The sequence below is a fragment of the Schistocerca cancellata genome, chromosome 6 (genome assembly GCF_023864275.1).
Source record: "Schistocerca cancellata isolate TAMUIC-IGC-003103 chromosome 6, iqSchCanc2.1, whole genome shotgun sequence".
NCBI classification, from domain to species: Eukaryota; Metazoa; Arthropoda; class Insecta; order Orthoptera; family Acrididae; genus Schistocerca; species Schistocerca cancellata.
Window position 1 is genome coordinate 19,071,820 of NC_064631.1, and position 27,513 is coordinate 19,099,332.

The window sequence follows — 27,513 nt, forward strand, 5'->3', positions numbered from 1 at the left end:
GGCTATGAAAAATGTGCTCTGAAAATAGAAATGAGTCAGAGACACAGGTTGGAAAAAAAACTAACTCAGACTTAAGTAATAGAACAGAAACAGTAAAACAGAAGTAGAAAATAGATCCATACTGTCTACTGAAGAAAAAAATTGGAGTTTAATGAAACCACAGAGCAATATAAAGTTATTAATGATCTAAATTTGCTGAAACTAAAACCAAAGTTAATAAAGTCCAAAGCATTAATCATGGCATCTGTAATGTGTCTAATCAAGATTTGTTTGTTAACTGTTAGAAATTCAGCCGCTGGGAACCATGTGGTAATGTACACCCAACTGATTTTATAAGAAAATTCAGTGATTCCCCATCAGCTGGACTGACAAAGAGAAAATGTCTTTCGTTACAGGTTATATAAGAAGCAATGGTTATGGATGGGCAACAGAAGTCACTGACTCTTGTAATTCTTGGGAAAAATTTAAAAATATATCAATGAAAATAAGCCATTTTTGAAAATATAATGTAACTGGACAGATAACAAATATACTCACCAAGCAGTGGCAGGAGATTACAAATACAATGACAGAAAAAAAATCATAACACCAAGGTGTTTTGCAACATCAACAAAAATTGGTAGGCATGTTTCTACATATGAAAGATGATGTCTATTCAAATTTCAACCCAGTCACATAAGAGTGGTGCCACTATAAGCATGCAAATCAGGTTTGCTTTAAATACATGCTGTAACGGTTGATGAGTGTTAAGGTCTGCATCATGTTGGAAGACGGAACAATTTTCAGCCATTCTGCACATCGCCCTCCACTAGCCAATGGTAGCCAATAATATTCACTCTCTTTTTAAGTGGCTAGCAGTGAGTTACAGCTAGACAGCGAGAATCTCGCTCCTACAGGCTACACTGTTGCCATACTTCACAACAACTGAATTATTCATTAAACTATCAGTTGACCCCCCCCCCCCCACCATGAACCATGGACCTTGCCGTTTGTGGGGAGGCTTGCGTGCCTCAGCGATACAGATAGCAGTACCGTAGGTGCAACCACAACAGAGGGGTATCTGTTGAGAGGCCAGACAAACGTGTGGTTCCTGAAGGGGGCAGCAGCCTTTTCAGTAGTTGCAGGGGCAACAATCTGGATGATTGACTGATCTGGCCTTGTAACACTAACCAAAATGGTCTTGCTGTTCTGGTACTGCTAACGGCTGAAAGCAACGGGAAACTACAGTTGTAATTTTTTCTGAGGGCATGCAGCTTTACTGTATGGTTAAATGATGATGGTGTCCTCTTGGGTAAAATATTCCGGAGGTAAAATAGTCCCCCATTTGGATCTCCGGGCAGGGACTACTCAAGAGGACGTCGTTATCAGGAGAAAGAAAACTGGCATTCTACGTATCGGAGCTTGGAATGTCAGATCCCTTAATCGGGCAGAGAGGTTAGAAAATTTAAAAAGGGAAATGGGTAGGTTAAAGTTAGATATAGTGGGAATTAGTGAAGTTCAGTGGCAGGAGGAACAAGACTTTTGGTCAGGTGAATACAGGGTTATAAATACAAAATCAAATAGGGGTAATGCAGGAGTAGGTTTAATAATGAATAAAAAAATAGGAGTACAGATAAGCTACTACAAACAGCATAGTGAACACATTATTGTGGCCAAGATAGACACGAAGCCCATGCCTACTACAGTAGTACAAGTTTATATGCCAACTAGCTCTGCAGATGACGAAGAAATTGATGACATGTATGATGAGATAAAAGGCTTTCAGGGAGAGCATAAGGGAAAAATTGACAAGAATGGGGGAAAGAAATACGGTAGAAGAACAATGGGTAGCTTTGAGGGATGAAATAGTGAAGGCAGCAGAGGATCAAACAGTAAAAAGACAAGGGCTAGTAGAAACCCTTGGGTAACAGAAGAAATATTGAATTTAATTGATGAAAGGAGACAATATAAAAATGCAGTAAATGAAACAGGCAAAAAGGAATACAAACGTCTCAAAAATGAGATCGACAGGAAGTGGAAAATGGCTAAGCAGGGATGGTTAGAGGACAAATGTAAGGATGTAGAGGCTTATCTCACTAGGGGTAAGATAGATACTGTCTACAGGAAAATTAAAGAGACCTTTGGAGAAAAGAGAACCACTTGTATGAATATCAAGAGCTCAGATGGAAACCCAGTTCTACGCAAAGAAGGGAAAGCAGAACAGTGGAAGGAGTATATAGAGGGTCTATACAAGGGTGATGTACTTGAAGACAATATTATGAAAATGGAAGAGGATGTAGATGAAGATGAAATGGGAGATGTCATACGGCGTGAAGAGTTTGATAGAGCACTGAAAACCTGAGTTGAAACAAGGCCCCCGGAGTAGACAACATCCCATTAGAACTACTGACAGCCTTGGGAGAGCCAGTCCTGACAAAACTCTACCATCTGATGAGGAAGATGTACGAGACAGGCGAAATACCCTCAGACTTCAAGAAGAATATAATAATTCCAATCCCAAAGAAAGCAGGTGTTGACAGATGTGAAAATTACCAAACTATCAGTTTAATAAGTCACAGCTGCAAAATACTAACGCGAATTCTTTACAGATGGATGGAAAAACTGGTAGAAGCCGACCTTGAGGAAGATCAGTTTGGATTCTGTAGAAATATTGGAACAGGTGAGGCAATACTGACCCTACACTTACGTTAGAAACTAGAGTAAGAAAAGGCAAACCTACATTTTTAGCATTTGTAGACTTAGAGAAAGCTTTTGACAATATTGACTGGAATACTCTCTTTCAAATTCTGAAGGTGGCAGGGGTAAAATACAGGGAGCGAAAGGCTTTTTACAATTTGTACAGAAACCAGATGGCAGTTATAAGAGTGGAGTCACATGAAAGGGAAGCAGTAGCTGGGAAGTGAGTGAGACAGGGTTGTAACCTATCCCCGATGTTATTCAATCTGTATATTGAGCAAGCAGTAAAGGAAACAAAAGAAAAATTCAGAGTAGGTATTAAAATCTATGGAGAAGAAATAAAAACTTTAAGGTTCTCCGATGTCATTGTAATTCTGTTAGAGACAGCAAAGGACTTGGAAGAGACGTTGAACACAATGGACAGTATCTTGAAAGGAGGGTATAAGATAAACATCAACAAAAGCAAAACGAGGATAATGGAATGCAGTCAAATTAAGTCAGGTGATGCTGAGGGAATTAGATTAGGAAATGAGACACTTAAAGTAGTAAAGAAGTTTTGCTATTTGGGGAGCAAAATAACTGATGATGGTCGAAGTAGAGAGGATATAAAATGTAGACTGGCAATGGCAAGGAAAGCATTTCTGAAGAAGAAAAATTTGTTAATATTGAGTATAGATTTAAATGTCAGGAAGTCATTTCTGAAAGTATTTGTATGCAGTGAGCCACGTATGGAAGTGAAACATTGATGATAAATAGTTTAGACAAGAAGAGAATATAAGCTTTCGAAATGTGGTGCTACAGAAGAATGCTGAAGATTAGATGGGTAGATTACACAACTAATGATCAGGTATTGAACAGAATTGGGGAGAAGAGGAGCTAGTGGCACAACTTGACTAGAAGAAGGGATCGGTTGGTAGGACATGTTCTGAGGCATCGAGGGATCACCAATTTAGTATTGGAGGGCAGCGTGGAGGGTAAAAATCGAAGAGGGAGACCAAGATATGAATACACTAAGCAGATTCAGAAGGATGTAGGCTGCATTACGTACTGGGAGATGAAGAAGCTTGCACAGGATAGAGAAGCATAAAGAGCTGCATCAAAACAGTCTCAGGGCTGAAGACCACAGCAACAACAACATCAATTGTATTTGTTTTATTTTGCTTTTTTGTAGCAGTGTACCTATAGGTGCACCTGTAGGTGTTTAAGTTTATTTTTTTGAGCTTTTCTTCATTACAAGGGTTATCTCCAATATAATAATTTACTCAGAAATTACTATACAAAGAATAAATGTTCTTAAACTACACTTTCAAAATATTCCTCCAGGTGTTTCGATGTTGTGTGTCCTCTTCCTCTGCACCCATTCTCCTCATTGTGTGCTGTACATTTTGGAGCCAGGTGGTCATAGGTCGTCCTCTCCTTCTTCTTCCCATTTCAGTATCAATTTTGGTACTCTGTCTTCCTCCATTCTTCGTACATGCCCAGACCACCATAATTTCTTCCTATCCATTACGTCATATATTCTTTCTTTTATTTCCATTCTCCTTATTATTTTGGTGTTCCTTATCTTCTCTTTCCCGGAGAGTCTGGCCGATCTTCTCCAGAAGTCCATCTCTAGAGCTTATAATTTTTTAATGTGCTTCAGGTTGATTGTCCAGGTCTAACCACAGTCTCTAACATATATTTGTATATTAATTTTTTAGTTCTGCTCATTACTTTCCTGCTCCATAACACTGAGTTAAGCATCCCAATTACTTTCCGTACGCTACTAATTCATTTATTGATTTCTGACTCTGATTTTTCCTCGATTTCTAAAATGGATCCCAAATAACAGAAAGTGTTTATCTTTTTGAGTTTCTTTCCTTCAATGTATAGCTCATCTGAATCATTAGTCAAGTATTCTGTTTTTGGTAATTAATCTTTAAACCCCAAGTTTTGTATGCTACTGCTAGTTGATTGCACATATAGTTAGCATCCTCCCCATCTTGTGCTATGACTACTTGATCATCAGAAAACAATAAATGATGTATGTAAACTCCATCTTTTATTTCTAATCCCATACTATTACATTTATGAGACCATGTTCTAAGGCTAATATCTATATTGGTTTTAAATAATGATGGTGATATGGGACAGCCCTGTAAAAGGCTTTTGCTTGTTCTAAATTTCTGTGAAAGTTTATTACCAACTTTCACTTGGCAAATGTTATCTTTATACATCTGTTTATTATTTTAATCAAGGAAGGGTTTATGTTTGCTATATGTAGTGCTCTCCAAAGTAATTTTCTTTGAACAGCATCATACACTTTTTCTAGATCTATGAAAATTAATCCTATATTTTTTGATTTTTCCCTATGTTTCACCAAAAACTGTCATAATGTGAAAATATGGTCTACACATGATCTCCCAGCTGTGAAACCACATTGTTCTTCTTGGGTTCTAAAATTTTTTTCCAGTTTGTTTTTAATTAGTTTCGCAAAAATTCTCATTAATGTGTTTGTAACACAAATTCCTCGGTAGTTTGAACAAATTTTGCGAACTCCTTTCTTAAATATGGTATTAATGTAACCTAGCTTCATCTTGTTCGGTATTGAATCTCCGTGTATCATTTTGTTGAAGAGCTTCATAATTTTTTCACCACCATATCCCAGACACTGCAGACTGATATTGCCTAGTCCAGGTGATTTACCATTCTTTCGTGTTCTCAATGCCTGAAGTACTTCACTTTCTAAAATCTGGATCTCATCACCTCCATGTCCATTTTCTTCCACTGTTCCTTCTTCCAGATACTCTTCTCTGTCCTCATTTAATTATTTTTAGAAATACTCTTCTCATTCCTTTTGTGTTATCATTTGGAGATTGGGTTTGCTTTTTGTATCCTGTTGAAGCCCTTTTAATACTGACCATGCCTCTTTTGCTCTCCCAAATCCTAATTTGCTATTAACATTGGCACACGTTCTTTCCCATGCTTCGTTTTTTGCCATCCTTATTTTTTCATCACTTCATTCTTCTTTTCCTTGTGTATTGATCTTGTTTCTTCTGATTTATCATTCAATCATGCATTTCATTTTTCTCTAACGACGACCTCTGTTTTCTCTGACCACCACTCTGCTGCACGGTTGTGGTCGATATCTTTTTTACCCAACACCTCTGTAGTATGCTTTTCACATTATTTTTTATATAGTCATATATTTCCTCTGTACTTCCTTCAAATGATTCAACCAGTTTCCTTTCCATCTTGGTGATTAAAAAAAAAGTCAGGTGACAGGAAGGAATGTGAAGTGTTTTGAAAGCAGGTGAGGGGAATTATTTACCACATTTATAACATTCTAAAATGCGAATTTGAAAGCAAGTCTCCTACTGTTGATGTTTGAAGACAAAAGGACGAACTCTGAAACCATATGGTGTCAGCAAGAGAACTGTAAACAGAATTATAAACGAAAGTGTCAGAGCTGTAGGAGCCATAGAAAAAGTTGGTTACATGTCACCTGGAAAGCATCAAAATTGCAAGGAACCTGTAAAATGAATGGATGGTTTTAACAATGATTTTTTTAAAGTGCTCCATGTGAGTGATGAATGACAGACATCACAAAAATGTGTTACAACTATGCAGGAGAAAATAGGCTTCAATGGTAAGCACTTCATCAATGTAAAGAATTTTAAAAGATGTTGGTTCCAGATATATTAAGAAGAGTTTTTAGTTCAAAGATTCACAATACAAGAGAAGGAGATAGTTCAACAGTGACCTTGATAAAACATGGATCAATTAGAATCATTCCAGGAAGATCAGCTTGAAAATGAGTGATGGTACTGGCGGTTTTAAAGTTTTCATAGGAATATGGTTCTCAGATAATTATTCTGCATGCTGACTCTACACCTGGTTTTGGTTCTGAGAGTAAACTTGTATTTACGTGTAAGAAAAACAGCAGTGACTACCATTCGGAAATGAACACTGTCAGTTTCATGGCGCAATTCACAATTCTTGTCATACTTTGCTTCAAAGTCGCTCATTGCATTACAATTCAACTGTTAGAGAGAAAACAGCAAGTATAAACACCAGAAAAGCGGATATTTTTCCCTGGCTTAAAAATAAAAATATTAAAAACTGAATAAACCAGACTCATGTGGATCTCCTGCGACTCGTCAATTTATACAAGTCACGTGACTGATCGTACAAACTTGACTTCCTTGCACGTGAATGGGGTCACACAGTTTTGTGTTTACCTCCGTGTCACTGTCAATGTAGCCATATGGAATAAATTTAGGCAAGGGATATGGCTATGTGGGTGGTGGAGTGAGGGGGGGGGGGGGGGGGGGGGAATTGAAGATAATATTCCCTGAATTGTTCATGCATGAGGCAATAGACAACATCCCACCTGTAGCGTGGGCACAGTGTGTGTGGCAGGCTGAAAAGCTTCAAAAAGAATAATTTGACAGGGAAGTGATGATGGATATAGGCCTTGAACCTATCATCGTAAATTTACAATCAGATTATTCGGAAACAGATTCAAATAGAAGTGATGGTGGTGTTGCGATGTAGACTTTAGAACAACGTAATAATATTTCTTAGTTTTAAAGACTCATGGTTTAAAAACTGTGTGTCAACATATCAGTTGCATACATAATAATGAGAACTTCCTAGCCTTTTTGATTATGACTTTGTATCCTTTGAATTATCCAGACTATAATGTTCAACATATTGCCCAAGAAGAAGTTAAGCTTCTCCCACCATGTTGCAGCTGACTATATTCATGAAAAGTCTGATATTTCCACATGTAAACCCCTGTCATTTTCAATGCACGAATTGCATTAAGGCCCTAAAATGACAGTAATTTTTACTTGCGAGATATAGGTCATTTTTTGATCTTATCGATAATCATTCTCTGGAGTTATTCCCAGCTGATGCTTAGATGTTTGCTTGTTCAATGGATTATAAATGCGGTCCCTCACTACAATGCCGAACAAGTTAGTTTACACTAATAATGCCCAGTAAGTTGATAAATATGACAACTTACTGACCATTTTTACAAGAGTCTTTTCATTAGTCTTTTTTACCACTAATTCTTTTTTATGAACTGTGATTACACTTAACTGCAGTCAGACACATCAGTACAGACACCTTATACATATTTCCAAAAATTCTATTGAGTAGAAGCAGTTGTCAAGCAAATATAATGATTTTGGTTTGTGCTTGAAGTTGATTTAGTTGTGCAGTAAATATTTACTTATAATACAGTTCAAATCACAATAAATGATCATTATTGCAACCAGTTTCAGTGATCTTGTTGTTAGACAATTGTTCTGTTGAGAGAAATTGTACTTCACATCTTCACAAACCTGTGTCTGCTGTTCTCGCCTCCTGATGTGACATGCAGTAAATCTGTGAAGCAGTGGATGCAACATCGTCTTCATGTGAATTAATGTTTCTCTCACAATGGCTGATCAAAAATGGCTTTAATATTTACTATTCCCCTCATAGATATGAATATATAATATGATGTACCATAGGCAAATGAGCCTGACTATTGTCCGCAGCAATGCAGTTTGGCAACGTGGACTCTGTTTGCCCGCTCTCTGCTGCCGTGTATGCGCAGTTCTCACCCCTTCGCTGCTCTGCCTCTATGCACGGAAGTGCCTTATGACATGACACGAGCTGTAGTTACCTTAGAGGTGGATATTGTTAGTTGATGTTAGTCAAGAATGCCTTTGAGGCAAAAAATATGCCATTATCAACATGTCACTGAGTTTGAACAATGTTGTGTAATACACCCTGAATGCAAATTTATACTTAAATCTGGTGATTTGACCTGTTTTGCTGCTGCCATCATGAATAGCATTCCAGTGGGTGTTTTCAAACAGGATAACATTCACCCACATTTGGCTGTTGTCACACAGTGTCTACATGTTTTCTTGGCCTACTCGATCATAAGATCTGTCTCCAATTGAGCACATATGAGACAAGATTGGATGACAACACCAACATCATCCATAACCAGCATTAACCGTCCCTGTATTGACCAACCATGTGCAACAGGCATGGAACTCCATCCCACAAACTGACATCCAGTACCTGTACAACACAATGCACACCACATCTGCGTGCTTGCACTCAACATCCTCACAGTTACACTGGTTATTAATGTATCAGCATTTTACATTTGCAATGGTTTACCTCACACTTGCATTTACCTGTTATCTTGCAGTGTTAATCACTTGAATATATTATCTAGACAAATGCACTCACAAAATTTCATTATTCATTTTTTGGTGTTTCAATTTTTCTTTCAATCATTGTACAGGGTGTATATGTGGACAAGGAAAAAAAATTGCCAGGTTTTTCCCGGATTCCCTGGTTAAAAATGCACTTTCTCCCAGGTGAAAATACACTTCTTCCATGTTAAGTGACAGTATTCTCTTCCTCAGCACTGTATAACTCATCAATCCTTTGAATGGTTATGGTTTTATGTACCGACGTAGAATTTCTCAGTACTTCAGAAAATGAAACTCGAGGGGGCGGGGGGGGGGGACACGTTTTGAAAGACCTTTGATGTGCAGCAACATGTACACTGTATATTTTCATATTATGAAGGTATAAATGTATAAATTCGATTCCACTAAACAATGAATGTTACTTTTCGAAGCACTGAAATCAAGATTGCGATGTGCTTTTGTAAGTCAGTCTTATTTCATGTTACATGATCTCACCAGCTGATAACAGCATAGGACACGTGATGCAGTCAGTCAATAGCAAGATCACTCTTAAGTAGGGCTAACACTCAAATAATAAAAGTTAATGGTTTAAATTAATATACATAGCATTCAAATATAATATTGGTCTCGAAGATTAATAAGCTGGAAGAGAAGCTAAGGTTCCACATATAACGCTGATCATTTTTGCGTGTGCTACACTTCAAAATACATCACACAAATGTGTCAGTAAATTTTTAATAACGATGTGAATGTCTGATGTCCTGGGCTCGAAATTCTTCTAAATGGTATCCTCAAAGAGTTGATTTTTAAATGAGAGTCAAACGCTTTGTGATTTAAGAAATTCATCGTACATTCTCACACATAGTTCATCTTGCATAAAAGGAAATTTACTTTGAATGTAATGCTTTTCAAACCACCAATCACAACATTTTCCTGTGACCTGTTAGAAATAGGTTCGTTTCAGCAGTTGCAAGAGAGCACCAGATAACAGGCATCACCGCGCTTGCGCAGCTACGATGACGCAGGAAGCCCAATGTTTGTAGGTGTAAAACATTAAAAGATCTTACATTATGTCATAAAAGAAACAAGACATCAGAGGATATTTCAAGAGCATCGGAATTTCGTGAACCATACTAAAATGCATAATTCGGCTTAAAGTGCACATTCGTACGTCCAGATTCGGATGTAAATTTTCTTGGAGTACCAGTACTGTACTATCTCATGTTTGGTTCTTTATTATGGCATAATGCCATACGTGCACTTGAACTGGAGCAAACAGTTGAAACTAGCCAATAGTGTGAAATTAAAGACTTAATTTCAAATAAATTGACTGCCTCAGTGGGGAAGATTAATAAAAGCCAAATCTCTTTAGCAAACCAACAAAAATAACTTAATTGTTCTGCAAGGTGATTAATGCTTGACTGTTAGAAAGGTAGAAGCAAAATCTGAAATTAATAACGTATTTTAGCCTTCCGTAATCATGCGAACGTATTTTAATTCATTTGCTAGCTCCTGGCCACAAAAATCCATTTTGTTTTCATTTAATATGGGAGCAATAGGCAAAGAGGAAACAACAAAATCGCTTAACATAAACACAGGTCACGTGGAGACAACCCACCTCCCCATCACAACTTAAGACTACTCTGTGCATCAGCCCCAGATCTACGATATTTCCAACCCGGGTCAATACTAGATAGTTGGCACCCAGCCACACTTCTGTAACCAGAAGCAACTGTGCATGCCCAAGAGTCCTCAAATGAATCTAATTTAAACAGTTGTCACATCACGCTCATCAGAGGCAATTTGTCATTATGAAGCATTGCATAGTGTTTCTTAAGCCTTTGACACACTTTGCTGTTGGCAGACGCTTGTATGAGCACTGTGCTTTGCTGTCGTATATGGCGCATTTCCTTTGGAACTTAAGTTTCATTTCCATTTCCTTTTTTCTCTCGTTCATGTTTTGTTGCTGCAGTATTATTCTGCAGTAGTGGGATACAGCAATATCCTTTGTTAAAGTATTGGTTCTTACCAGCCAATATCACAAAAATTTAACTGAAAACTAAAACAATGAAAAATGCCTGGAATTCTAAACAATTCCTGGGTTTTTCCTGGTTTTCTCCCGGATGAAAAAATTCCCGGTTTTTTCCCAGATCTCCCAGCTGTCCCGGGTCATATACACCCTTTTGTACAATGGTATTAAAATCAGCAAGCTTTCGGAGCCAGTGGCTCCTTCTTCTGGCAGAGGGGTTGAAGGGGAAGGGAGAGAGATGAAGGAAAAGACTGGCAAGGTTTAGGATGGAAAAGACTGGCAAGGTTTAGGATGAGAGGTAAAGTTTGGAAAAGTCACACAGAACCCCTGGTCAAGGGAGACTTATTGAATAGCATGAGAAGGAACGACAGATTGTTAAGGGCTGCAGCAGATGAGATTTGAAAACGTGAGAGCTTAAAAGAGGAAGACAGGGTAACACACAAGACAGAGATTATGCCAAAACATCATGGATGAGCTAATAAGAGTGGAAAGCTAAATGCATTGTATGTGATAGAGGTGAGAAGTGGGGATGCAAAATACACAGGTCAAAAAATGAAAGAAATAGAAAATTACATGGGGAGTGAAGAAAGAAAGAGCTACTGTGAAGAAAAGCTGAGATCATAGAAATTAACATAAATGAAGGCCAGTTAGGTGGCAAGAACCAAGGCCATCCTGTAGTGCCAGTTATGCCAAGTTATGTGAAACTGGTGTCTTGGAGAAGAAACCAGATGGCATGTGTGGTGAAACAGGCACGGAGGTTACATGCTATCTACATCCTGATACGATAATCCCTGTGAGCCCCCAGCATCCACAAAGCCAAAAACATGTAACTTCCACTCAATGTTGCATTGCTTCATATCTGTTCCATTATCCCAATCAGCTTTTGAAACAGAATTATAAACCATCAAACAAATCACTTCCAGCAATTGCTTTAGCTCTGCAGACAATCTTGCAAAAAAGTTAGTTTTGCAATTTCAGACCTGCACATCAATAACATGTTGAAACTATTATTCGGTATTAAGGAAACTGCAATCCTTGGCACAGAGTGGTGTATATAAAATCAATTGCAAGCAGTGTATATTGGTCGGTCAGGCAGAGCTGTGGCAATTACGCTATGTGAACACAAGAAGAGACATTATGGACTGAAGAAGAAAGATTCAACCTTTCCTGATCATCTTCTAGCAGAAAAATATTTGTCTGATGTAGAATATGAAGTTTTACATTACATCAAGAAAGACAGAAATATGACCCTGTTGGAAATAATGGAAATCAACAAACTGATGACACAGAATGCCAGCCTAGTATGAAATGATCAACCTCTGTTTCCTTTTCCTCCTTTCTTAAAATTACATTTTCATTACAAATATTAGATTGAAAATGTAAATTCGTCTTATTTATCATTATTTGTTAAATTTATCTCCATTCAAAAACTTTGTTTACCTGTTTTTTTAACTACTGTAATGTTTTCCTACATAAAAACTTTGTCATTTTTGTATTTTCTGTACAGATAATATCAGTGTAAGTCATGCATCATATTTATCTGTGTTTGCGACATTCAGCTGTAGCCTGAAGTGGCAAGAGAAGCTGAAAGGTGGTTTGTGAGCAAACCGAATAAATATAATTCTGCAGAACATTAGAAACCGTTTTCTTTCTTAATTTTATTATCATGTTCTCCAAAGCACCAATGGAAATTCAGTTAATGTTGTACATTTTTAGACTGAGCAGTAGTGAATTACCCTGAAGTAAACGGTTATATTTCATTTTTGACATGTTGTGTGAATCTTTTTAAGCATTGATATTGTTTCTGAATTCAACTCATACAAAACTGTCCAAGGTAGGCTACTGTTCTAGATTTAGTTATTCTTTGGCCAATTATCTGAAGCTGATAATTTGTAAAAGAATGCTCTCTTCATTGTCATTCATTACAGTGTTGCACACATGATTAAGGTTTTCTTTACAAATATGGTTATTGTAATAGGAGATCTTGACCATTAGGTACTCATTTTCTCCACTGTTTATTTTCAAATGTCGACTTGACAAACAGAAATGAACAATTCACTTTACAGGAAAGAGTGGCTGGTTATTATTTAAGGGGGTTAGGATGACAAAAGGGCCTTCTTGGAGCAGGAGAGGCACCACAGGACATTTTAATTCCCAGTGCCTATACTTTTACAAATAAATTCATAAAGCTTTGTCAGAACAACCAGGAAGGATTCAAGATTCACACTTATAACAGTGGAAGTTCAAAAACATAACAAAATAATTTATTTTTAGATATGAAATTTCATCATTTTTTCACTTACTGTTGGCTGCATTTGTTGCTATAGGTACATTTTTCTTCAGAAGTAAGAGAGATTCTTTGATGAATTTTTCACAGCATACAAATCATACTTACAGATGTATGAAACTCTAGAATTTTCCAAATCTATTAAAAACTGTGGTAAAAATTGAGATAATTAACTACAAAATTTGATTTTTTTCTAAACATAAAGTTTAAAACGTAACAGCTCATTCATTTTTTCATAAGTTAAATAGATTCTAGAGTTTCAGACAGCTGTAAGTATGGTTTGTATGCTGTGCAAAATTAATTGAACAGTCTCTCTTACTCATGAAGAAAAGTGAACCTATAACAACAAATGCAGCCAATAGTAAGTGAAAAAATGATGAAATTCCACATGCAAAAAAATTTATTTTCTTATGTTTTTGAACTTCCGCTGCTATGACTGTGAATCCTGAATCCTTCCTGGTCATGCTGACAAAGTTTTATGAATTTACTTGTAAAAGTATAGACAGTGGAAATTAAAATCTCCTGTGGTGCCTCTCCTGCTCTAAGTCAGCCTGCTTGACATCCTAACCCCCCTTAATAACACAATGAATTCACTCTAGAAACCTTTTACTTGAATTTAGATTTCACATAGATTAAACAAGTAAACTTTATTCATAAAAACTACATTTTTGGTAATGGCAATATCAGTTAATAATATCCCCACACTGCCTGAGAGGATAATATGTTAAAATCATGGCACAGATAATAATTAAAGAAACAGTGGTCAACTAGAAATACTGGATGTGAGTGTCCCCTATTACTTTGATTACTTTTAACAGTATTGGACAAAGAGAATAGGCAGCAGATCAGAATTAGGACGATTCAAGACCTCCAAGTCACATTATTAGAACAATTATCAGCAATATTACCAATACATTTTGTTTTTGAATGAACTGTTTTGTCGTACTGTCATATTATTTGATGTTTTTGCCAAGTACCCTTACTGACTGTAATTTTATTTAATCTACAATGCCAATAGCTTAAGACAGATATGTTTAATTACAGACTGAGGAAAAATTGTGACCAACCAGGAGTTAATTGTCTTATGTGTTGATTCCTTAACAATAAGTGGCCTTATTCTTACAAATACCACATTCCACACACTTATAAATACTATCATGCATAATTTGGAGAAATAGAATTCAAAATGGATAATAACAGTATCTAGGTGCTTGAAGACATCTTATGATTAAACATGAAATCTTACCATAGACATTAATTCTAGCACTGTGTGAAACTTGAGCAACAGAATTCTTGGCAGTACATGTGTATTCTCCACCATCCTCTTCCTTCAGATTTGAGATATTTACATGGCTAATGACATCATCATGAACAGTAACATACTGTCCAACTAAAAACCTATTGATGAGACAAGAAAAAAGAAAATGTGTTAATTCAGATATAAAGGTGCTAATGGAAAGCCAAAGTAAACCTGGAGATACAAGACAAACATTCTAAGTAACAACTTACATTATTATAAAGTGTAGTCTGTTTAACCATCACACTGATAATCTTCAGTACTCTACTAGTGGCTAACACTACTTCTTCATATAAATATTAGTATGAGAATCAAATTAATTCTAACTTACTTTCAAGCACGTTGGCGAGAAATGCAAGCAATGGATGCAATAGGTAAAATTTAGCTATTAAAGGGCTATCATCACTTTTTAACTAGTCCATTTTCATTCTCATAAGGAGCTTTGATTGATTTATTTTTCTGAAAAAATGAAAACTGTTTTTACACCATTCAGAATTTAAAGGTTCCTAACTGAACTGGAATATGTACCTATACCATGTTACGAACTGTAAGATATGATATGTGAGAAAATTATGTATGATATCCAGCCTGTTAATTTGAACCACTAGCTTAATAGAGAGTTGAAACCATGAGGAATTGCTCATATTTTATGCAAATTACCCAGGGAACAAGTTTTTTGTCAGCAACCATTTCAGAAGCTCTTCCCTGTAGCTCCCCTTCTGCCTGAGGAGTCTAGAAATATAGTACAGCCACCTATGTATCACTCCCATAAGATCTGTAAAAATAAGATTAAACTAACTACAGCGTATTTTTAAGCACTCATTTCCTCTACAACCTATATGCAAATGGAACAGGAAGAAACCCTAATACTGTATATGACACAAAGACAAATACCCCATACATGCACTTCACAGTGGTTTGTAGAGTATGGATGTAGATGGAGATTTGCAATTATGTTTTCAGCTCAATATCCCCCTTCTCCCCAAGCTCACATCTTCCTCAATGGCCCATTTGAACTGATATAGGCCCTACCTCCCTTGATGGTCATCACTATATCTTGCTGATGTATTCCCTATTACCTGCACCATAATATTAATTCACTCAGATGCTACGTCAGTGGTTGTATTGTTCCAAATTTAACAGAGGGAGTCTCTCAAATTTGTAATAACTTTCAAGGAAAATTTGGTGAAGTCAAAGTAACTTAACAACTGGCACTACATATAGTGCCTATCAACTACCTACAAATCTATCTAAATGTAGTTTTTATCCTTCATGCTTTGGAAGTTATGTCAAATTCTGGTTTTAGAGGTTACAGTTCTGATTGCTAAAGTATCTAAATTTATTTATATTTTAGCTGATGAAGAAATCCATACAAATTGTAAAAATGTATGTATGTATTTATGTATGGGGGTAAGAACCAATCACCTGTCAAGGGGGTGGGGGTGGGGATGGAAAAGTAGTGCAGCCCAAGGTGCAAGAATACCTGCACTTAACTTATCTAGTATTTGAGAATGAGAGCACTCAGAGACTAGCAACAAACTTTACACATAGGTTCAAACCTTTACAAAACTGTTTCTCACTGATGATCCCCACAAAAAGATGAAAGGAAAACAGTTTATCACTTACTACATTTTCGCTGTTCATGCAGTAAAACTGTCACATAAAGCATGACAATTTAATTCACAACACATTTTGGAGATAGTATCTGCATATGCCATTAATGTATCTATAGAAATATATCTTTGTATGACACACAGTTCAGGAAGTGCAATGTCATAATGCGGAGATGCATGAGAAATAGCTGCAACATGCATGACATTTTAATTTATTACTTCCTTACTAAGAACTATTCACAACACATTTCAGAGGTAGTATACACATATGTCACTGAATGTATCTAGGAAAATATATTATTGTACAACACATAGTTCAGAAGATATGATGTCATAAACACTGAGATGTCTGAGAGACAGACACATCAGGCATGATGTTTCAATAAATTACCTCTTTACTACTAATTCTATTCAAAGCACATTTCATAAACTGCAAGCACATATACTACTGGATACACTTACAAAATTATATTATTGTACAGCACAAGGTTCAGCACATATGATCATCATAAACATTAAGCTGCATGAAAATGGAACTGTTGTGCAAAGTTCACTAGACATACAGGTGAAATATGTGTGAAACATATCTGACATGTCAACGTGAGCAAACACTGGAATGATTTCAATCAAATTTGGCACATATATTAGTTACAATCTGGAAAGAAATACTGTAGGGGTAAGAACCACACACCTCCTATTGGGGTGAGTGTGATAATATGCAGAGAGAAGGGAGGACAAGGAGATGGACAGGGGGTGAGGGGGAATGAGGAGATAGGCACAGATATGAGAAGGGGGAGGTGGCTAGAGACAGGGGAGAGGGAAATGGACACAGTGAGAGGAGAGGAAGATGAGCAGAGAAAGGAAAGTGGTGGAGACAGACAGAGGCAGGGGGAGAGAGAGAAAGGCATAGAGACAGGGGAGAGGAAGATGAAGAGGCAGAGAGAGGGGAGAGGAGGAGATGAACAGATGGAAGTGGAGGAGTTATTGGACAGAGAAAGGGAAGAGGAGGAGATGGACAGAGAGAGGGGAGGAGATGGACAGAGAGAGGGGAGAAGAGACATATAAAGGAAAGCAGAGCAGATGAACAGGGAGAGAGGGAGGTGGAGGTAGGTTGAGACATAGGGAGGGGTGGAGGTGATAGACAGGGACAGAGGGGATGTATATAGAATGGAAAGATGGAGAGAAGGAGAGGTGAATAAAGATAGAGGGGATGGATGGAAACAGGAGGGGAAGAGGAGGTTGGATAAAGAGAGGGGGAAGGAGGAGATGGACAGAGAGAGGAGGAAGGAGGAGATGGCCACAGAGAGGAGAGAGGAGGAGATGGGTTAATAGAAGATTGCAATAAATACACAACAGGACAACACTGTGTTTCTCAGTTAATTTTAAATAAAATTAAAATGTGCAATGTGTGAGCCCCCAAGACTTTCTTGCTTATGCTCTAGCTTCTCCTTCTTTCCAGACTGGAAATTTCCCATAATGGAGGATATGTGGTACACAATGGTAAAGGTCAGAATGAACAAAAAGTAATTGAATTTGTTATTCACCTCCTCCTTCATAAACAAACTGCACATTTTATGTATTGTAACATTTAAGTAAATTTATGATCGCAATCATCCTGCTTCTATCTCAGATCATGCATTCACATACCTTATTCCTAATCATGCCTTACTTGTGAAATCAATCCTCGTTCCCATAACTTCAAGAATAATTCCATGTGAGTACACTTGTACTCCAACAAATTGCTGCTACAAACCAACTCTTGCACTTGTATGCACATAAAATCCATTGTTGAATTCAGGGAGGCAGTTTTATTTGTTTTTGCAAATCCCTGATGTTATTATCTTAAGACGCTCTTACACATACATCGATAACCAAGCAAAGTGTGGCAACAGTAAACTTCCACATTTTAATCATGTGCAGTGACAACATGGTTGATCATGATTTGTTATTTATTGTGTAGATGCTTCTTTTCTGTGACTAACATTTATCAATATTTTTTTCTTTTGTTTTATGTCTTATAAATTCATTTGTAGTAACACCTAAAATTTTTCTAGAATGTGAACTAAAATATGGCTTTTCTTTCATTTTCGAGTATTAATAATTGAGATTCATGGATAATTCTCTGATGAGCTACAAATGGATGGAAAAGCTGCAAAGAAACCAAGCAGGGTTTTATTCCACAAGATTGCACTCATGTGATGTATATTGCTCAAGGATGGGGAAAAAAACATGTATGGCAACTGTTGAAATAGTTACGGCAAAGAACAAACTGGGTTAGGTTGAAGAGAAAAAAGTTCATAGAGCTGCATTCTAGCAGAGGAAATATACTGAATGTATAAAGTTTAAATGAGAGGGCCTTTGTAGATAGCTCCATAACTACTATTTCTAACTTTAAATTTCACTCCTGTTCAATCACAACTATACCTACTTTGAGAGTATAAATGTAACATAGTACTAATCAGTAAGAAGGAAATCTCATGTAAAGAAGGTTTCCTTGTGAAGTTAGCATTACTCTTGAATATATTGCTGAAATGACACTGCAAAGGTTCCACTTTGGTTGTTGTGTAATGTATTTACTTTATTTAACTTCACACAACTGCCAATTTCGGCCTTACTCAAGTGCTGTTGTATTAGCACCTACAGGACTTGAGAAAGACCCATAATGCTGAAATCAGCCAACTGTGCAAAGCTAAAGAAAGTAAATACATGTAAGCAAGAGTCAAGGTGGAACCTTTACAATGCCCTTTAACAAACATATGGCTGTGGTACCCCACATGAAGAAAATAATAATGCTGAAGATTCTGGACCTTGTAGATCTCGAATCAGATATATTAACATCTTACTACAGCTCATAACTGAGGAAGGATGGGAAATACTATGATATTCACAGTCTGGTGTATGCTTTTCAGTTTGGTGATAACTCAGAGGCTCACTAGTCATTATAACTTTTGCTTTATTGAAGTGGGTGTTTGGTTAGCATCATGAAGTAGAGCAGACTCCATTCCAGATTATTCCATGGAAGAAAATTCTGTAATGGTCACAAATGAAATTAGAGGTTTGCTGAAATTAAACTGTCTCAGTCAGGCCATGATGATGTGTTTGATTCTAGATTTAGTGAAAGATCTGATACATATGTATTTTTTAATCTGTATATGGCCTTTTCACGATTTTGGACTGTTATGTTGGTTTTGGACTGTTATGTTGGTCTGAATGGATAATGGATACTTTTTGTCACTAATACATGATTTTGCCTCATTTTGTAATAAGAATAATTAATAAATTCTAATAAAAATACACATACAAGTATTGATCACTTAACAGTCTGTGTAATTTACATAAACTGTGGCTTTTGTATCAAAATTACAATTGATTATGAATTTAACATGATGTTAAATCATTGTATTTGTGTGGGTGAGTGTTGAAGCCTGATGTTAGCAGAATAATTTAGGAGGTTCAAGTAAATCAGAATAGATGTACCAAGTCTGAGTTTTAAATAGTATTACCATAATTATTTAACATAAAGCATAAATTTTCAATGAAAAACAACAATACTTTATAAAACTTCCTGTAATATGTGCTTTAAGGAAAGGATTTGTTAAATGAAATGAAAAATGCTACCAAATAAAGGTTTAGTTGGCAGGTAGTTCCAGAAAAAGTATGAAGAAAATGTAGCACAATCACCAATTTTTACAGTAATGAGTTGATTCAGATGGCAAAAAATAGGAAATGAGACCATTCAGGGACAAAGTGTGGCATCTAGTAGTACAAGTGAAGAAAGACACAAAGAATACGTACATATATACACAAAGAAACACGACAAGAACAACAGAAAGTAACATATGCACATATCATTTGAGGGAGGGGAGAAGGGGGGCAGGGGGGCAGAGGAAAGAGGCATAAGGTGCAGAAGGTGGAAACAGTTCAAAAAAGGCATCCACTCATTATCTCATTTCAGTACTGCTATATAAGTAGCCTGACAGCACTGACCTGGGACTATCTGGTACTGGAAATCCATCCAGGGTCCATATGAACTGTGGTGGTGGATTCCCTGTTGCAACACATTTTAAAGATACAGCTGGGCCAGGTTGTAGAGTCTGTTCTGCAAACCAGTACAGCAGTTCTGGGCTAGCATCTGTAGTAGAAAAGCCACATAAACATTTATAGATGAAGACACATCTGTTGATAGAAAGTTATTCTAATTGCTTAATTCTAATTATTTTGTGAAATATATAACATAACAGTTTTTGAGTCATTCTCATGATGACCTGAATGTGCAGTATTTTATCTCAATGTGATTTATTATGATAATTATTTTTACCTGGACCACAATGTCACAGGCTAACGCATACTTCTTTTTTTTCTATATATGGTCTCCTGAGAATGCTTTAATGACATCAACAATTAAAATGTGCAGTGTTAGGGCAGGGTAAAAATGTGTTGGTCTTGCATGCCCATTAAACTTTTATGTTGGTAATTTTACACATAATAATAAACCAGCCATGTCAAAATAATGTGCAGCATAGTTTTGGTTATAAGGCGTTTTAAATTGCTCATACTGCACATGTTTGGTACAAATGGGTAAAATAGAATCCTTTGCCATCATTGTATGAATATGTAATGTATTTATCACTATTTTTGAGTTTGTTAGTGACCACAGCCTTGGGGAAAAAGTTCCAAATTGCTTCTGGGAATCAGTAAATTGTATCCCCATGTTTTTTCCTTCTTACAATAGAACTCAATTTTTTGGGTGTTTATCACTTCAGTTCTTAAAGAGAATTTGCAATCCTTGTAGCACAACAGATCAAGAAATTAGAGGCAAATCAGCAAGCTCAGTTAAAATTATTTGTTTGCTGTTCTGCAAAACATGGCACCACCCACAAAGCAGCCCACTTTGCTGTTTTCGGGAACAAGATGAGTTACTTACTGTTCAAAGGCAGCTGGTAATTGCTCTGACTACTATCAAATGATTGGAAGCTGCAGAAAATGAATGTGTTGGGAGAAGTACCAAGTGTCATGTAAAAGAGACCCCAAAGATTTTATTCTCTCCTTTGTATACCATCCCCTCTCCAGGAAATAAATGAGCTGTTATTACTTATTGACTTGACAGTCAGTAGTGACTCAGTGGTAGGTCTAGGGATCTGGTACAGGGAAGACAGGGAGTATGGAGAATACTGGTGCAGGGACAACAGGAAGTACAGAGAACTCAAAGTATTATACCCATTCCTGTGACTAACAAGTTCAAGGTGCTCTCTTCCACTGAGACTGAGCCACTGAGACACACTTCACCTGATGAGAATCCTGCTGTGTCCATGTTAGGGGGAAGCATGTGCAAAAGGGTAGGCATTTGTTAAAGGTCAGATGTTTGAATGAATGATAAACAATGGTACCACATAGGGAATTGGATGCAATGTATGGGAAGGATCATCATCTTCACCCATCATGTATCCTGCACCTCACTCAACACATTGAATAGACTGTTCGAGGAGCCATAGGGGGGACAGGGTGCAACCAGTTACAAACAGTGATGGACCCTGGAACAAGTGATATCTGTTGTGTGGTGTTGCGTCATGGTTCAGCATGGTGTAGCAAACAGCTCTTGTGAAGACTCATCAAAACGATGTCATAACAATGGTATCGTCACTCATATTGGTAACTGTTAGAACTTCAAGTTTAACACATATAATTCGGAACAACACAACAACACATATAAGTCACAGAGAAAGTTGACATGTGTACACGTTAGCATTCGAATAAGCACCGAGTCTCAGTCTAGCGGCCGCTGCTCGGCTGGCCGCTTAGGTGGCGCAGCTGCTGCATGGCTGGCAGACAGCGCCGCACGTAGAGGACGTGCGTAATTGCGCGGCGGCACTTTGAATGATCGGCGAGTCACAACACTTTTCCCCCCTTTGAAATTGTTGCACTGGTCTTGATGGAGGTGTCCTGGAGATGGCTAACGTCTATAGGTGTCGTTTGACTCGCCGTAAAGTCTCGAGGAGGAGGCTTCCCGTACGGACGGAAGTGTCCCTGATGATAACAGGTCGAGATGACAGGAGACGTAGGGGTCAAATCTGCTGGGGGCCCATGCACCAATCTGCCCATTGCGGCAAGTCCAGTTCATATGACAGGAGACATGGGCGATGTGTCGGCGTCCGTTGGAGGAGGAGGCGAGTAGATGTACTCTGACAGAGGATGGTCCGCGGTTCCTGCATGGGCACGTCTCCTGGTGGCATCCGTTCTGGTGCTGGCATCGCGATGACAGTGAGAGGGCTGCGTTTGTCAGTAACAAGAGATGCCAAGATCCCGAGCATCAGGTAGAGCCAAAGGTGGTGTGGCGGCATTCGGAACAGGCGTTGCTGGCACCCGAGGCCGAAGCTGGTCCGAATGACGCACTGCAACACCCGTGTCCGTCTGTATTTCATACAGGCGTCTGCCACGGTGTCTTAAGATGCGGCCCGGGCTCCATTTTGGTCGCCTGCCATATCCCCGTACCCAGACGAGGTCGTCGGCGGTGAACCGGCCAAGGGAAGGCATCCGCGGCCGTGAGGTGGGAGGCCGCAGAAGATGAAGTAGCATGCGGGGCTGTTGGCCATGTAAGAGCTCAGCCGGGCTGTGATCGCCCATGGGGGTGAAACGGTAAGACGCCAGAAACTGGAGAAGCGCATCATCAGCAGCAGAAGAAGTCAGAAGTTTCCGCATCTGAGCCTTAAATGTGCAGACCAGTCGTTCAGCCTCACCGTTGGATTGTGGATGGAACGGCGGGGCCGTGACATGCGTAATGCTGTGACGAGCACAAAAATCCGCAAAGTCGGAAGAGGCAAATTGCGGACCATTATCAGTAACAAGAGTAGAGGGGAGGCCTTCCAAAGAAAAAATGAGGGTGAGAGCACTGGTGGTTGCCGCGGTGGTAGGTGACGTGCAACGGACAATGAAAGGAAAGTTAGAGTAGGCGTCAATTATGAGGAGCCAATAAGTACCTAAAAAGGGTCCCGCAAAGTCAGCACGAATGCACTCCCAAGGCTCCTCAGGCGAAGGCCACAGTGACAAAGATGACTTCAGGGCAGCGGCCTGTGACACACAAGAGCCGCAGGCAGCGACCATGTGTGCTACTTCAGAGTCGATGCCAGGCCAGTACACATGACAGCGCACCAGAGATTTTGTGTGAGACACACTCCAGTGCCCCTGGTGAAGGAGGCACAAGACCGAAGCACGCAAAGACGCAGGTACCACAACACGCGGCGAAGTATTGTCAGTGGAGAGGAGGATAACACCATCCCTAGCCGTGAGGTGGTAGCGCAAAGTGTAGTAGTTCCGCAATGGATCAGAAGTCTTAGTGGACGGGCAATCTGGCGAACCCTTCTGAATACAGCGTAAAACCCGGGAGAGGGTAGGGTCAGAACCCATAGCAGCCGCCAGCCTGTCCCCAGTGATGGGGAACCCATCCACAACCCGCTGCTTGGCAACATCCAGGTGGAAACACAAAAGTTCGTCCCTATCGAATGCCTGATCAGGACCCATGCGAAGGCGAGACAGAGCATCAGCATTCGCATGTTGAGCCGTTGGCCAGAAATGAGTCTCATAATTGAAACGGGACAAGTAAAGAGCCCAACGCTGGAGACGGTGTGCAGCCTTGTCGGGAAGTGACGTTGATGGTTGAAACAAGGAAACAAGTGGTTTGTGATCCGTAACAAGATGAAATTTTGAGCCATAGAGAAAAACACCAAACGTATGAAGAGCATAAATGATGGCCAAAGCTTCTTTGTCAATTTGAGAATACTTTTGTTGGGCATCCGTGAGCATTTTGGAGACATAAGCAATGGGTTGTTCCGAACCGTCAGAAAAACAGTGCGCAAGGACTGCCCCAACCCCGTATTGAGAGGCGTCTGTGGCAAGAACAAGATGTTGGCCAGGTTGATAAGTAGCCAGGCACGGGGCCTGTTTCAGCATAGTCTTTAATTGCTGGAAAGCCGCGTCACATGACGCGGACCAGTGAAAAGGCACGTTTTTATGCAACAGGCGATGCAACGGCTGAGCCACCGAAGCCGCAGACGGTAAAAACTTGTGATAGTATGCAATTTTCCCCAAGAAGGCCTGCAGTTCCTTAAAAGATGCAGGGTGAGGAAGGGCATCGATCGCAGAGACAGTTTGTTGAAGTGGACGAATACCATCCCGAGAGAGTTGAAACCCCAAGTACGTGATAGAGGCCTGAAAAAATTGTGATTTCTGAAGATTACACTTAAGACCGGCAGTCTGTAAGACATGAAAAAGTGTGCGGAGATTTTGAAGATGTTCTTCAGTGGTGGAGCCAGTGACAACAATGTCGTCCATGTAATTGATACATCCAGGGACAGGGAGCAATAGTTGTTCCAAGAATCGCTGAGAGAGAGCAGGGGCGCTAGCAACCCCGAATGGCAAGTGCTGGTATTGATAGAGGCCGAAAGGCGTTTTAAGGACCAGAAACTGCCGGGAAGCAGCGTCGAGAGGAAGTTGATGATAAGCTTCTGACAGGTCAATTTTAGAAAAATACTGGCCTCCAGCAACTTTAGTGAACAGTTCTTCATGATGGGGCATAGGGTAAGTGTCAATGAGGCATTAAGCATTTACAGTGGCTTTGAAATCGCCACAGAGATGAATATCACTATTTGGCTTAGCAACTACGACGACAGGAGAGGACCACTCACTGGAAGTGACAGGAAACAAGACCCCTGACGCAGTGAGACGATCCAACTCCCGTTTTACCCGATCACGAAGGGCTACAGGAATGGGCCGAGGCCCAAAAAACTCAGGCCGAGCAGTGGGTTTGAGTGTGATATGAGCTTCAAAGTCGTTTGCACGGCCTAACCCAGGAGAAAAAAAGGGACGAAAATGTCGTCGACAAGGAATCCAGTTGAGAATAAGGAATAGCGTCAGAGACAATATTGACAGAGTCATCAATGGGGAACCCAAAAACACAAAAGGCATCGAAACCAAAAAGATTTTATGCATTGTTCTGGTTGACCACAAATATGGGAACAGTGCGAACGATGGATTTGTAAGATACCTCAGCATTAAACTGTCCCAAGAGAGAAATCTTCTGTTTATTGTACGTCCGTAATTGCCAAGTGACAGGGGACAGGAGTGGAGAACCCAGCTGAAGATAAGTCTGAGAATTAATTATAGTGGCAGCAGAACCGGTATCCACTTGCATGCGAACATCTCAACCAAGGATTTGGACAATGAGGAATAACTTCCCTGAAAGGGAAGAAGTGCAATTGACAGACAACACAGAATCAGAATCAGCGTCATGTTCATGAGCATCATGTATGCGGTCGGATTTACAAACGGAAGACACATGACCTTTCTTTTTGCAATTGTGACACACAGCCCAACATTGGGGACAATCCTCGCGTGAATGTTTCGTAAAACACCACAGACATGAAGGAAGTTGCCAGGGATTTTGCTGCAGTTTCTTAGCGGGTTGTTTACGGCTAGGCCGAGGCAGTGCGTGGGGGCGCAGGATCCTTCAAAGGAGCCAATTGCGACAACAACCGATACATTTGGGGTGAAATCCAGGAAAGGATCAGAGACTTACATGGTTGTTCGTCCGTGACATGAAATGCCAAGAAGTGCTGTTGAAGACGTTTTTCATAATCAGACCAGTCTTCCGCCGTCTCGTCGTAAGGAGGAAAAGGAGGTATAGGCAACAACGAGAAACGCCCCACATTTGACGCCGCGACGAAATCACGAATCGCCGCTGTTAGAAGCGTTTGCTGTTCAAGGAGATTTTGCAAGAGTTGCTCGACAGTAGCCATGGAACCCTGTGAGTCAACGGTGAAAAGGAAAAATCCACTACCTCGTCGCCAATTGTTAGTACTTCAAGTTTAACACATATAATTTGGAATGACACAACAACACATATAAGTCACAGAGAAAGTTGACATGTGTACACGTTAGCATTCGAATAAGCACCAAGTCTCAGGCTAGCGGCCGCTGCTCGGCTGGCCGCTTAGGTGGCGCAGCTGCTGCATGGCTGGCAGACAACGCCGCACGTATAGGACGTGCGTAATTGTGCGGCGGCACTTTGAATGATCGGCGAGTCACAACAGTAACTGGGTGCCATATCACAAGTATACTCATTCAGTACGCAAGCTGACATTGAAAATGTTGCCAGACAGTGCTTCTGAAAGGAGAACTTGTGGCACCTTTATAGTACTACCTCGGCTGTGGAGTTGCTGATATAATGGACTAACTGTTGTATGATGGGTTTTCCAAATTTGACTTATAGGGCAGAACCGTTACTGTTGCGGAAACGACATCAGACGTGGCTAGCATAAATACCATCAAATTTAGACACTCACGCCCAGTCATCACCAAGCGTCAGCTGAGTGGAGGTCTATGTAAGTCTACACACCGAGATGAACCAGCCAGCTGCCAACATGAAACTCTGCTGTCAATAGGTGCAGGCCACTGCCTGGGCTTAGTCCAAATGCTGCCAACTTGGCGTCTTTCTACCGGTGGGTCATGTGCTGGGTGACTGTCATCTGCAATGGTTGCCTTCCTGGCAGACTGGGGTACAGGTCAGGACTATCGTCATATACCTGCCCAGCTTGTGTGAGCAAACACTATCACTGTCCATCATACAGTGAGGGCATATGCCTTCATCATCAACCATGCCAGAGGCTGTGGTTTGCTCTGGTGTGCTTTCTGCAAAGCTGCAGAGGCAGGCCAGCAGCTGATGCCACTTTCAACTGTCCACCACTTGCCATCACTGCAGCCCTGCATCACCGCCTCTGCTACTAAGTTGACTACAGCACCTTGCCAGCCACTGCCATTGCACTGTGACACAGGCAGTTTGCTGCTCTTCTGGTGGGCTATTGCTAAATCTGGCATGCCACAAAGGCCATGGCCATCTAGGTCACAAGGTCATTGTCTGCCTTTCCAGTTCCATCTCCACCGCTGTAATTGTTATGGAATGAAGGACTAATTCAACCAGCATGGTTTCCGAGAAGGTTCATCACCTGACATGTGCCATCACTCCACTGCAGCCCTCACTTGGAGGTAAACTGCCATACATCCTGACCTATCACAGCCAACTTCATCTTCCATCAGAATGGTTGCTCACTCCAGCTGCTATAATGTGATCTGAAGTCATACCTGTAGAGGAGTTTGAGAAGATCAGCCTCGCTTAGGGAAAACAAAGCTCACAATCTACAGCATTGTCACAAGAACGAATTGTGGTCCCCTGGTTCTGAGCCGAGCAGAAAGATTGTACCATCAGACTTCAAAGATTCTGTGAAAAGCTAGGCTATGATGTCCTACACTTGTGCCACAGGGTTGAGGACTATAGGCTCCCCATAAATGGGTCTGTGGGGAACTGCACACCAAGGGGCTGCTACCAGATAGGTATATGTCTGTGGGTTCTGCACCAC

At 39.7% G+C, this 27,513-nt stretch overlaps 1 protein-coding gene across 1 annotated transcript in view; it reads right to left on the minus strand.

Moving 5' to 3' along the window:
* Window positions 1-27,513, minus strand: part of LOC126191144 (Down syndrome cell adhesion molecule-like protein Dscam2) — a 395,591-nt gene that overhangs the window by 241,028 nt on the left and 127,050 nt on the right. The window contains exons 8-9 of the mRNA XM_049931899.1: window positions 20,096-20,240; window positions 14,445-14,596 (exon numbers count right to left, since the gene is read on the minus strand). Coding sequence (XP_049787856.1) covers window positions 14,445-14,596; window positions 20,096-20,240 — 297 coding nt within the window. The remainder of the gene's footprint in view (window positions 1-14,444; window positions 14,597-20,095; window positions 20,241-27,513) is intronic.